Source organism: Ammodytes marinus (genome assembly GCF_949987685.1).
Source record: "Ammodytes marinus genome assembly, chromosome: 12".
Lineage (NCBI taxonomy): Eukaryota > Metazoa > Chordata > Actinopteri > Uranoscopiformes > Ammodytidae > Ammodytes > Ammodytes marinus.
Genome location: NC_137216.1, coordinates 4,785,009 through 4,799,331, shown reverse-complemented (window position 1 = coordinate 4,799,331; position 14,323 = coordinate 4,785,009). Strand labels below are relative to the sequence as shown.

At 43.2% G+C, this 14,323-nt stretch overlaps 1 protein-coding gene across 2 annotated transcripts in view; it reads right to left on the bottom strand.

The window, feature by feature from the left end:
• LOC307258669 (neuropilin-2-like) overlaps positions 1-14,323 on the bottom strand; it is a 104,560-nt gene that overhangs the window by 13,486 nt on the left and 76,751 nt on the right. For both annotated transcript variants that reach the window (XM_080038300.1, XM_080038301.1), the window contains exons 12-16: positions 13,212-13,286; positions 12,125-12,289; positions 6,451-6,719; positions 5,845-5,941; positions 2,636-2,668 (exon numbers count right to left, since the gene is read on the bottom strand). In XM_080038300.1, the coding sequence (XP_079894426.1) occupies positions 2,636-2,668; positions 5,845-5,941; positions 6,451-6,719; positions 12,125-12,289; positions 13,212-13,286 (639 nt within the window). The remainder of the gene's footprint in view (positions 1-2,635; positions 2,669-5,844; positions 5,942-6,450; positions 6,720-12,124; positions 12,290-13,211; positions 13,287-14,323) is intronic.

Below are 14,323 nucleotides of genomic sequence, written 5' to 3'. Positions count from 1 at the left end.
CACCACCGGAGCACACCAGGGACCAGATACTTTTGAAGCCAGAATTAACCTCGACACTGAATGTCTCTCTGTGTGTAGCATTTAAACAGTTGCATAATGTCACATGTCACACCACAATAAAGCTGCCCTTGTACTGTTATATACTGAGCAATGAGAATCAAGTGATCAGGCATGTCTCAAATTGTATCCGCAGTCCTCCTGAAATGTTTCCCTTTCTCTCAAAGTCAAGACCAAGTCAGTCACTGCATCCCTCACAGGAGTACTTAGCAGCATCTAGTGGTGAGACGTGCAAATTGCAACGCTTCCTCCCTCTCGAAGAAATTACGGAATCTACGGTGGCCTTCCAAGGACAAAAAAAGCTAGTTACCAAAGATGGCATCATCCACCACTGCCTCAAGTCTTTCCACGATATCAAGTGATGAGGTGAAGATGTATTTAGTTATTTATTCTATAGTGCTTCTTTGTCTTCTAGCTGCATTTCCGGCAGACACCCCACTATACACAGTGGGGCGCCTCGATCCTATGTACTGTAGACATGGAAGGTTTATTTAAGGGTTATAAGAACAAAGGAGGGAGGCAGCTATACACATGGAACCCTTCCACTATGGCCTTCAACATTCTTGTTCCAATATGTGATACTACCAACAAGATTCATATTATGCAATCATTCTTGACCAGAGCTTGACTGCAGATACACATTTAAATTCTTAAGAATAGAGGCTCAGGCTCATGAGAAATGTGGTAGAACTGACACTGTTGTCATGCTGGGAGTCATGTGATATCTGCCCAGACACCAGTAGTCTAAGAAAACCTACATGCGTCAGGTCAAATACTTAGTGTGTGAGTCAGGTGGCTAGAGTTTTCTAGAGTTAAGCGCTTTGGCTTTCACTATTTTTGGGAATGGTATTCATGGCTTTATTGAATTGAACTGTGGCGAACAAAAAAACAGGAGCTGCTCAAGTATCTGCCAGTATTCAGAGAATGTTTTTGATCTATTCACACACGAGGAACACATGTACAAGCACGCGCACACACACTCTCTCTCTCTCTCTCACACACACACACACACACACACACACACACACACACACACACACACACACACACACACACACACACACACACACACTCACACACTCACATTAATCAATTTAATTTCGTAATAACAATATTAGGAAATGGATGCGTGTGTCTCACGATCAAATCTGGTCCATCCATCAATAATAAATGTGGACACAAATATTCATAACATCTATAAATGATAAAGGTTTTGATAAACTACTTGTCAAATGAGATATCAATACATATAGATATAACATTTTGGAGAAATTCAGTGTCACTGAGACCCAGGCTTTGTTCATATGTTGTGGGTGTCTGAATGCAGCAGTCCGGAGCCCGGTGTTTTAAGTCCCTACCTAGACTTGGAAAAAACAAGTGATCCAGTAGCATAATCTGCCTATAAGCCCCTTTTATCTGCTTTCAGACTGGTCTGTTTGAGGATGAAGGAGAGAAAAAGAGAAAGAAAAAGAGAAAGGGGAAGTTGGATGGTGATCAGCCCTGTATTTCATTCAGCTGGGATCAGGTGTTGAATAAAGAGAGAGAGGGGGAAAGAGAGTCAGAGAGAGAGAAAAGAGAGAGAGAGAGAGCGAGAGAGAGAGAGAGAGAGAGAGAGAGAGAGAGAGAGAGAGAGTGTACTAACTTGATGACAGCTAATCAGGCTGGTGGATGAGGAGCGAGTGGGCTGTTTTCCACAATTAGAAAGTAGTGAGGGTTGGACTGATCGAGTTAGAGTTAAGGACATTGGAAAACAAGGTCTACTAAGATCTTCTAATGTTCTTGATAGCTAGAGAAACAGACCAGATGGAGACTGTCTTACTTTGAGCAGCAACCTTCACTTTAAAAAACATAAAAGTTTACCATACGAGCAATACATAATTCAAAGGTTCAAAAAGGTTCCAGTAACCCACTGTGACTCTGAACACACACCATAGACACACCCCCTGCACCGAGAATAAAGCACTGTCTTGCCTACATGTGCGTTACCAGTGAGAAAACCCACGCAACACGGTGCACATCCTTAAAGACCTGAACCATATCAGTCTGTGGAATGTCCAAACACACCCCACGGTGTTACTAATGCAGTATGCCAATGCTGTCGTCATAGAAGTACTATTTGTATGTGAAGCGGAAAAATGTCATTTTCTCACGGCGGAATGTACGCACCAAACTACATAACCAAGAGTATCAGCCCAGCATGCAGGGACTCATGCTGGAACAATGCAGTGCAATGGTCATCTTCATCAGTTTGGATAAAGTCCAACATACATAAATTCTACTGCAAAACCCCTGACAAAGCCTTACACACTGTCTTAACAATTCAGCATACAAAGTAAATGTAAGAAACCATAGTGAGATTTTTTTTTGGAAAATGATGTAATAGCTCAAGGGTAGAATTTCCATTAAGAATAACTGTGTTTCATCTGTCTGTTTAACGGAACGCAACATATGTTAATGCGCTAACAAGGTTACTCAGGGCCGCTTGCAGTGCTGTGAGCTGAGCTTATAGCAACAAGCAGAAAGCACAGACATTTGGCACAGGACAAACACATGGTAGAAATGGGAGGTAGAAACTTACTGCTTATGCCAGGATTTAAGGCAGGGAAAGGCTCTGGAAAAGAGAGAGAGAGAAAAATGAAATGTTACTGATTGGTTAGTAACCAATATGTGTATGATAAAGCCATATAAGAGCGTAGAACCACAGTGATATAACTCAGAGATGACTCATGCTCAGTGTGGGTTCACAAATCTGACCATGAGATCCCATCATCAATTGTAGTTTGAAGTTTTTACTGTTGGCTTTCAGGGAGATATGTTTTAATACTTCATGTTGTGATTCATATACAATGAAGTCATACTCTGCTATTTGGTCAACCCTGTTCATCTTATGAGTTTCAGTGTACGATTGGTGCTTATATCACTGTACAGTATGTGAGAAGATAGTAAGCATCTAGCCTCAACAGGCCTAGGTGTCACTCGGTAAGAAACGTGGATAGATTATAATTGTGATGAATTGATTTAGTAAAAAGTGCATTACAATATCAAATATAGCATCAAAGATATAGTAAGCATAAATTGGTCAGTCAGGATATTGTCATGATTTCATTGACATAGTACAGCCACATCTCTTGATATTCTGTGATTGGTAACAGGAAGGCATTTTAATGCAGCTGGAGCACACCATTGCAAGACACTTCACTTGTTCTTTTGCTCAGGCACTTGTTACTCCCTTTTGAGAAAATCAATAAAGATTTGTCGAGTTCCGAGATAGTGTTGGGGTCTAAAGGCTCCACAAATCTTCCTGGATGACAGTCAAAATTGAGAGAAAATAAAGAGAGGAAGACAAGAGAGAGAGAGAGAGCTGGCAGGATCGGAAGAGAGGAAGTGTGCCCTCCCTGTACATCTCTCTCTCTCTCTCTCTCTCTCTCTCTCTCTCTCTCTCTCTCTCGCTCTCTCTCTCTCTCTGTCTGTCATTTCTGAATTGCTCTACATTTTTTTTCTTCAACACTTTTTATGTCTGTATTTTCGATTCACTCTTCCACTTTCTTTTCCTGAGGCGAGCAACGCGGTGTTGATGACAGCAGGCTTTATGGGTAAAGAACAGGAAAGAAGGGTTGGATGGAAGTTTGAAAGTAAAAAAAAAAGAGTGAGGCTAGGGTGAAAAGAAAGGGAAGCAGTGGAATGGGAAAGGAAGGGTGGAGGTAAGTTAAAGGGTCATGGGAACAGGCACTGAGATTTACTGCTTGTTTATTATTTGCCGGAGGATACGACATCTAATATGAAAGAAAGAGGGAGAGAGAGGATGGGAGGGGGGGAAGAGAGAGAAAACAGGACAACATGGCTGCAGAAGTAAAGAAGTTGGAGCAGTGTCATGATACAGGACGACCAAATAAAAATATATAAGTAGAGGCATAAGCAAGTGGGTAATGCAGACAGAAATGACTGAAAAGTAAGAGAATGCTTGAGTAAGTCAGCTAAAAAACACACTAGATCCTACGATTCCCATAATGCAACTGGATATCCTCATAAAAAGTCCATGTTTTCAATTTTAGGGCCATTTGTTTTTATAACGCCTGCTGTTTGGTAATATGTGTAGTCTCCAAGTCTTAGCCTGACATATGAAATCCAGATCATGTTAGCTTTTTCAAACTTAATAAAGCTCCTCCACAAGGCAAGAAGGCTTTAAAACAACTGTTCTCACGGGCTATGCATCTGTAGTACGTACACCCTCGTGACTGCTAAACTGATCTCCGTGTGTCAAATCATTTAGCAAATCTGTCAAAAACCTAATGTGGCTCTCATTAAAATATACGACCAGCCCGTGAGGTGACCAAAAGCAACAATGGCGGTGGATGAGTATTTGAATGACAAAGAAGTTGGAGAGAGATGAGACGGATGAACACCAAGCACAATTAAACAGGGTTGAAAGAGAAGCAGCTGTACGGTTTAACAGAGTGTATGGGTGTGTGTATGTATGTGTGTGTGTGTGTGTGTGTGTGTGTGTGTGTGTGTGTGTGTGTGTGTGTGTGTGTGTGTGTGTGTGTGTGTGTGTGTGTGTGCGTGCATGTGTGTGTGTGTGTGTCTTCATGTGTCATGGCTACTAATGTGAAACAACTGTGGTGGTTTTTGCATGTCATTGTACATTATTGAGCACATGTGTGTGTGTGTGTGTGTGTGTGTGTGTGTGTGTGTGTGTGTGTGTGTGTGTGTGTGTGTTATTGTGCCAATGTATGTGCTCACATCAGGCTAGCTATCAATGTCCAGCTGTGCTGAGTGCTGTGGTGCTTTGCTATCATTAAGTGATAACAATATTCCCATTACTTGAAATGAAAGAGAACAAACTTTGAGAGTGTGTGTTTTACGTCCATGCATGTGTGTGTGTGTGTGTGTGTGTTTGTCCATGCATGTGAGTGGGTGTGTGTGTGTGTGTGTGTGTGTGTGTGTGTGTGTGTGTGTGTGTGTGTGTGTGTGTGTGTGTGTGTGTGTGTGTGTGAGAGATGCAAACAACGAAATGTAAGGAATTCAAAACGTAATCCTGTGTGTAGTCTGCATTAACGACAAAGCCTCCATTATTAAAGCCAATATTTTTTAAAAGCCTTGTCGTGAAGCTTGTGTGTGTGTGTGTGTGTGTGTGTGTGTGTGTGTCAGACAGAGACTGGCAGACATTTAAGTCTCTCACACACACACATTTTTCTCTGGTGCTCTTTGGCCTAGCGACAGCCCCGACTGCATGAAAGGCATAGCTAAGGGTGGAGGGAAAGAAAGAGAAGGATCGTAAAACGGAGGGGTGGGGAAGGAAAAGACTGAGGGAGATAGAGAGAGGGTGATATGAAAGATAGATTAGAATCCATGCCCAAAGGCCGTTTGTGGCCTACTTTCTCTCTCTTTTTTCCCATATATTTTTCTCTTTCATATGTGTGTGCATGTGTCTATGTGTGTAAACCAGAAAACATTTTGAATTTTTTTTTCCTTCCTTCTTCCAGTCTCTAGCAGAAAACACAGCATAACCAGTCTGGTGTGACGAGAATGAGATGGCTAGATAGTTAGATGGACAGACAGACGGACTCAGTGAATAAAGCCTGGACAGACAGACAGACAGACAGACAGACAGACAGACAGACAGACAGACAGACAGACAGACAGACAGACAGACAGACAGACAGACAGACAGACAGACAGACAGACAGACAGACAGACACACACACAGACACACACACAGACAGACAGACACACACACAGACAGACAGACACACAGACAGAGACAGACAGCAGACTATTGGGACTTACGTGTACACTGCTCCAGCTCCATGCTGCTGCTCATGTGGATGTTATCTATTCTGATGTGGCCTCTGGTCGGGTGGTCGAAAAAACCCTCGAACACCACCTATATGATAGAGGAAGACAGAGATGTATCACAGCACGCTCTTTCTTCATTCAACACAGTGGGTAAAGGTGGAGTCAATGATTCTGGGGAAGGTTTGCGGTCCAAATCAGTGAATATCTCCTCACGATCCACTACCTGTGTTATACTGTGTGTTTGCTGAAAGAAAAACCCAAGTATTAATCAATGATTTTGACAAAAAAGGGGATTTTGTCAACGAGTGTTCTCCAGTATGGCTGACTCCACCTTTAAAGAAGAGTTCTGGTGAAGTGGTCAGTAAAAGGTGGCTAAACCCCCACTGCTGTTGCAACCAGAAAACTATACATAAAACTATAACTATAATGTTTGAGATGGCGCCTTCATCATTATCATACATAATCTTGGCCCTAAACATGTTCCTTACTCATACACTTTATATCACTTTATATTCAGACAGTTGCATTCTGTCTCTGGCTATGATGGCAAATATGGATGATTATGAATGACTTGTCAGTTCCAAACCCCACACCCACCTGATACTCTCTGGGGCTCTGTGGCAGGATGGTGCGGCCCTCCCTCCAGTGAGAGCCTTGGTCTCCCTTCAGAGCCCACAGCAGTGTCTCCTCCTGCTCACTGTCTCTGAGCAGCACCCTCAGGCTGCCCTGGGCCTCTCCCCCCAGCAGGTAGTTGAAGAGGAGGCAGAGCGGGCCTTGCTCCGGCCCCACCTCGGGGCTCAGCAGACGGGCTCGCTTGCGCTGCGTGTGGGCGCCTGCGTCCAGGTGGAGGTAGTTCCCTGAGAGATCTAGAGACAGAAGACAAGCTCCATTATTGTATTGTAGTTTCACTGTATTTCACATTGAAGGTGGAGTTTGTGATTATGAAGAGCACTTGTTGTCAAAATCACTTTTTTGTCAAAATCGGTGAATATCTCCTCATGATCCCTTACCTGTCCGTACTGTGTGCGCTAAAAGGAATCTGGTGCAGCCTATGCTCTTTAAACCGGTATGTAAACAAAGGGAATGTTAACAAAGGGGGCCCAGCAGCTCACAACATGCCTGTAGCCTGTTTACAGAGCATAGGCTGTGTATTAGCCCAGATGTGCACACACAGTACGGACAGGTAGCGGATTGTGAGGAGATATTCACTGATTTTGACAAAAAGAGATTTTGACAACAAGCATTTTCACTGGATCCTAAGCCTAAGTGGCCTTCAAACTGACACTTTCTCTTTAGTTTAGGATTGTACATATGAAGGTGCATATACATCTTCCTCTGCGCTTTTATTACATTTTTACTCATTAAATGGATTCCTTTTTTAATGAATAGCATGGCGTGTGACAGCAGACAGTATATTAACTCCTTGCTGGTGAAAGGGGCTGAACACACAGTATGATGCAGTAACGTAGTGGGTTGTGGTCGCTCAGAGTTTAAGGCACTACCAACATCATTCTGTGGTATGAGGCTTCACCGCAAACTAGAAGTGCCATTTCATCATGGCTGCTAATGGCTATGGAAACAAATGAACAAACACACACACACACACACACACACACACACACACACACACACACACACACACACACACACACACACACACACACACACACACACACACACACACACACACACACACACACACACACACACACACACACACACACACACACACACACACTCTATACTAAACAGCCCTAATCATATTGGATGCTGACACTTCTGTTCTGTTGCTTTCCCCATAGTTTTTGCTACTTCGTCAGCAAAGCCATCATACCAGTATAGCCAGAAAGCCTGTGTGCTTACAGTGTTTTCACGCGTGTGTGAGTGTGTTTGTGTGTGCGTGTCCGTGTGTATATGGCTTCCTCTAAACACACTTACTCTTATTATATTATATATATTTTTGGGGGGCTAACTCACTTGTTTTTTTCCTCTCCGCTCAAAGACTAGTTGGAGTAGGGGGGACAAAAGCAAATGAAGGGGAAAAAGAAGGAAGGCCTGAGTTGAGTGAGTGATAGTGTGAGCAACCGTGACAAGAGAGAAAGAGAGAGAGAAAGAGAGAGAGAAAGAGAGAGAGAAAGAGAGACAGAGAGATACAGTATAATGCGCTATAGTGTTTTCCCCGACCAAAGAGCCCCATGATCATTAGATGGCTGCTGTGTTTGGCTGTTTGTCTAGTTTGTCTATTATGGGCCGCAGAGTAAAAGCTTCTCTGGAGCTGCAAATAGGCTCCTTTATCGACATTCAGACACCGCGTGTGACAACTCATAAGGAGAGAGAGAGAAAGAACAAAGGGCAAAGAGGGGCCAAAAGGGTAATCTATCTATCCATCCATCCATCTATCTATCCATCTATCCATCTATCCATCTATCTATCTATCTATCTATCTATCTATCTATCTATCTATCTATCTATCTATCTATCTATCTATCTATCTATCTATCTATCTATCTATCTATCTATCTATCTATCTATCTATCTATCTATCTATCTATCTATCTATCTATCTATCTATCTATCTATCTATCTATCTTCACCTGTGTTCTCCCTCCCTCAGCTAAGACGGGGGAAAAAAAGCTAAAGATGAAGCATATTTTGGAGCACATCAAGCTTAATGAATAATGGATTTGGGTTGAGGTAACTGTGTTTTCTTCACTGGGAGGCAGTCAAACCGGGGACCCAAATTAGCGTTGCTCATTAAGTACAGTTAGGGAAAGTTGCAGTGTTTTTCTGTCTCTCCGCGTTTGATCTTGGCGAACGTACAAAGGGAGGGAATTAATTAACAACTCTCCATGGGAGGGATAGGCAGGGATGTAGAATAGGCTCTGAGGGAGGGAGAGAAGTGTGTGTGTGTGTGTGTCTGTCTGTTTGCATGAGTTTCATTTATGTTTATATCTGTGTATTTGTGTGTGTGTGAGTTCATCTGCCAGTCCTTGTGTGTGTGTGTGTGTGTGTGTTTGTATGTCTGTGGGTGTGTGTTTGTTTGTTTGTGTGTGAGAGACTTATCGTTTTGCATTTGCGTAGACATGTGTCTACACTATCAATGAGTGTGTGTGTATATTGTACAGATTGACACGCAGAGATACAGTATACTGTATCTGTATGTCTGTGCTGTATTTGTGTGTTGGCAAACGTGAGCAGCGCTGAAGTAGCACAATGTTAACTCATGGTTAATCATTTGAGGTGAATGAACTTTGACCAAGCCATGTATTTGAAATGCTTTCTTTTAATAGAAATGATGTTTATATAGCGCCAACATGTTTTTTTTTTCTTAATGCGTTTTGGAAGAAACATAACGGCTGCCTGGATTATAATGTTGAGACTGGGCTTTAGGTCTTCATTGCTCCATGCGGTGAGGTTTAGACTACTAAAACACAAGCGGGTACATTTGAGGAGAGACGGTGCTTCGACTTAAATATAGAATACTCATGATCTCCCTCTTAAGTGCTCACAGTTTATGTAAACGTAACCATAAAAAAAGCAAACCACGCTTGTGTTGCTACGCGCAGAAAACAAATGAAATACTTTGTTAGACAATGTTTTTCAGACAGGTTCAGCGGGACTGTGGTTACCATGGATAACAAATGATCCCAATTCCTATGATGAGCAGATAACTCCAATCAATATAAAAGATGACATATTTAAAGTCCTGCTTAGTCCTATTTTGCATTCATGGCTCATATATAGTTCACTTGCTAACAGGCTGAGACACCACTTTTCAAGCTGTGTAAGTGTTCAGCCAACTGTTAAGGCAATTACCTGTAAAAGCACCCTTACATTTGTAACATTTAAATATATAGTTACAGTAACATCATCATTGTGTACTTTACAACATATTGTTTTATATTGATTTAAAAAATCTGGGAATTAAAAAAAAAAGTCAAAAGATTGGGTTAAGGTAGGAGGAATCTGGTTGGTTTATATTTTGACACATTTTGAATCACATTCAAACAACTCAAACTGATATCATCTAGTGTAACTGATATTATATTCCCCATTTACCTTCTTGTCCTCTCCTTATCAATAACTAAACCATTTCCAAATAAGTAGTGTGAAGTTTTCTTTTCATGAATATCTCCTCAGGGTTACAGCGTTTCAGTCTATGTGAAATCAAAAGAATAACTTAAGATTTTCCTTTTTTTTTAAACCCTAAAAGGTTTTATCCAATGACAAGGGGTTGGGGATTTGATTTGCATATGGAGACAGCTTCCAGACAGGGCGCCGCGCTAATGTTGCTGTAGAACAAGACTTAATGCCGTGTCGCTGTCCAACACGGAGACAGGGAGGCTGCTATGTCAATTACACACACACACACACACACACACACACACTCAGGCGGGCCCAGACACACACACTCACAACTGTGTGTACGTACACACGGATGTGAACGTGTTTGCGGGCTCACGCACATCACACGCAGCGGCTGAGTGTGATGTAAAGCCTTGCCTTATGTCCTGGCCCTGTCTGTTTATAAAAGAGCTGCTCAGTCAGCCATAAACTGGATGGCTTCGACAGATACAGAAAACCTTGGCGGATAGCAAGGTCGTGTGTGTGTGTGGGGGGGGGGGGGGGGGGGGAGGAGAGGGGGAATAAACCCACACACCTTGGTAAGTGTGTGTGTGTAAGTGTGTTTGTGTGTGTGTGTGTGTGTGTGTGTGTGTGTGTGTGTGTGTGTGTGTGTGTGTGTGTGTGTGTGTGTTTGTGTGTGTGTGAGTGTGTGTGTGGGTGGAGCCCCGGGGGGAGCTGGAGAGCTAAGGCAGCACTTCTGTCAAAGCCATCATCTGACTTATCAGACTGCTCTGGCTGTTGTGTGCGTGTGTGTGTGTGTGTGTGTGTGTGTGTGTGTGTGTGTGTGTGTGTGTGTGTGTGTGTGCCGTATGGGTCTGTGTGTGTGTGTGTGTATGGGTCTGTGTGTGTGTGTGTGTGTGTGTGTGTGCCGTATGGGTCTCTATGTGTGCCGTATGGGTGTGTGTGTGTGTGTGTGTGTGTGTGTGTGATGGATAAAACAGTCTTGGTTATCCTCATGCTGTCTTATTAAAAGGTGGACAGATGTGGAAAAAGGCAAGTAGCACCGAGGGAAAGAGAGGTCAGAGAGGGGAGAGAGAGGCCATCACAGTGATGGAGTTGGAGGGCTGGAATGTGACATGAAAATACTGGGACTGATACACTGTAGGATGAGCTAGTGAACAAGAAGAACGTCGTGGAGAAATGGTCAAACTTATAAAAAAGTGACAAAGCAAGTTGTGGACTGAAAAGAAGGCTTAAAGAGGGAAAAGGGGGATAAAAAACTGAACGTATCCAACTAGGTTAGTTAGGGAAAGGGAAGCTATTAAACCCAATATATATTTTTTTTAAAATAAAACTCCAATTAAGTTGTTGTGAACGCTTTGAGCAGATGAGAGTGAAATCCTTGCATCACAGTGGTTCTCCCCATGCAGCACTGTGTTATGAAGTATTTCCACCAAGGGGGGGGGGGGGGGGGGGGGAACCCACTTTGCCATTAATTAACAGAAGTCTTTGTTCTTAGGAAAATCCAACATCCCAACATGACGGTGCTCTTTATTTTCTGTGTTTAAAGAATGAGAAATGTCTTGAAATGCAGAATAATACCGGGAAAATGAATTGGTTCTAATGTGGCACACAGGTTTCAAAAGGGTTGAATGCATTTGTGAGTCGAGCTGAGAAGACCCGCCCAGCTGGTGACATTTTTTTAAGAGATCGAAATGATTTAAAATAGCACCAACACAGTGTTCAAATTGACCGTCACTGAGTAGTGTCATCATTGCCATATGCTTTGTACATTAAGCTGATGTGCTCAACATTATGAATTCAAATTGAAAAGGCTCCAAAGACTCTGAGGTCTTACATGCCTTGCAGGGGGAAAAAAGGTGAAGTATCCCTTTAAATGCTTGTCAGTTGGCTTTGCTTCTAAAGCAACCAAGATGTTCATGTTTTATTGGTAATACTTCTTGGATAGGATCACTGAAAGACCCTCCCATGCTACATGTGTGAATGATGACACATACTTTGGGGAGCAGCTGACCTAAAACCACCAGTTTTAAAAGAGAAAAGAAGAAAGATTTCCCACAGTATCTTATATTACACCGACATATTCTCTTTATATGATGTGATTGTATGTGACTACGGGGGCTCTGTGTGTTTTATGAATGTATCGTGTGTTATCGATTGCCAACAAATCAGTATATATACTCACTGTCTGATCCCAGTGCCAGATCCTGCCTGCTTCCATGTGTGCCGTGTCCGGTTGAACTGCCGCTGGCCGTGTGCAGGGACCAGCTCACACCTGACTGGGGATCAGCCATCCAGCCACACAGGCTCTGCTCAAAGCCACACACAGCAGACAGCGAGGGGGTGGTGGCTGTGAAAAGGGGACAGATTTTTAGATTTAGCACCGTGTCAAACTCTTTCTTTACATTTTCTCATGAGACTCCACAGCCACACCATAGTGTCTGGCTCTTTCTTTTATGGTCATGGCGCTTTGGGACAGTTCCCATCGTGTGTTGATGTTTTGGCAATAGCGCCCATGTAATATGACATCTCCATAAATCAAATCACGCCCAATACAAATATTGTGGAGTTGAAAAGAGAAACTCAGCACGGATGATAAATGAGAGTGAGCAAAGACAGAACATGGACTGAGCTAAGCATGATGAAGGTGGACTAGCAGAGCTTTATTAAAGGCGCTTTGTGTTTCCGATTCTGTATTTGCATTCAACACAACTACTGTACATCTACCCCAGGAAGGCTACTTACTCGACAGTGGCTGACCTATAGCTGCGGAGTTGAATTCCCATTATGTGTGTGTGTGTGTGTGTGTGTGTGTGTGTGTGTGTGTGTGTGTGTGTGTGTGTGTGTGTGTGTGTGTGTGTGTGTGTGTGTGTGTGTGTGTGTGTGTGTGTGTGTGTATGAGGAGGTGAGATCCTCTGGCTGTGAGAGCTTTTCCTGCGTGTCTCTGGAATCTAACAGACTTCAAAGCCCAGAGGCACAGTGGTGCACAGTGACATCATGAGTTTGACCTTAAGAGCCTGACTGTGTGTGTGGCTGTGTGTGTGACTGTGTGTGTGTGTGTGTGTGTGTGTGTGTGTGTGTGTGTGTGTGTGTGTGTGTGTGTGTGTGTGTGTGTGTGTGTGTGTGTGTGTGTGTGTGTGTGCAAGTGTGCAGGGACGAGAGACAGATAACCAAATGAATGCATGATTTAGTGTGGGGTTTGTGTGTGTGTGTGTGTGTGTGAGTGTGTGTGTGTGTGTGTGTGTGTGTGTGTGTGTGTGTGTGTGCTTTACCGGGTCTCATGGCAGCAGTGGTCTGTTCCTCTCTGGGCAGGGTGGGGGTCACAGTGTCAGGCACAGTGGTGGCTTCTGCCAACAGGAGAAACACATTGAAGGTTAGAATAGAATAGAATAGAATAGAATAGAATAGAATAGAATAGAATAGAATAGAATAGAATAGAATAGAATAGAATAATGTGGGCCTGCGGTGGCCCTCCGTAACAAGTTACATTCATTTGTCCACATCATCATGAGCTAACAACATGCTAGCCACCAACAACCTGTTGGCACCATGACAAGCTAACTAGCATATTAATGACACCCGATACATGACATCAAACTTAGCTCTGTTTTTAATGTAAGCATGAGTTCATCTGCTTCAATTCTGGTTTGACTACAACACGTTCAAACTGTGTGAGAAGTAGAGACAATAGTTGGCTTTACAAGAACCAAATCTAAGCTCGTCTTTTTAAATATTTATTTTATTCTCCTCATTCTGTGATGCACACACTGGAGAGTAGCACTATTTGATCCCAGCAGTGGTGATGTTTGAAACGAAGCTGTTGTAGGATAACTAATGGTGTTTGTACACACTTCACTGTTGCTTTCCACGACTGTGTATTAAGGCTGAGGTGGTGTTTTTTTTCAGGACCCAGGCAGTGACAGAGTGAGCTGAGGTGGAGAGCTGGCACTCGGCGGAAGACTGTGCCACACAACTCACTCAACCTACTGCAAGTTCGCGCACACACACACACACATACACACACACACACACACACACACACACACACACACACACACACACACTGCTATGATGATAGATGCCGCACTCACACTGACCTTGGTGCACAGCAGCATGCGACTAGTGTACGATAGATCAAACAGAGGCACACACACACACACACACACACACACACACACACACACACACACACACACACACACACACACACACACACACACACACACACACACACACACACACACACACACACACACACACACACACACACACACACACACACACACACACACACACACACACACACACACACTAATCAGCAATGTGGTATGCCCCAGTGTAACCCCAAGACCTTCTGGTCTTAATAAGCAGTTTTCTTCTGTTG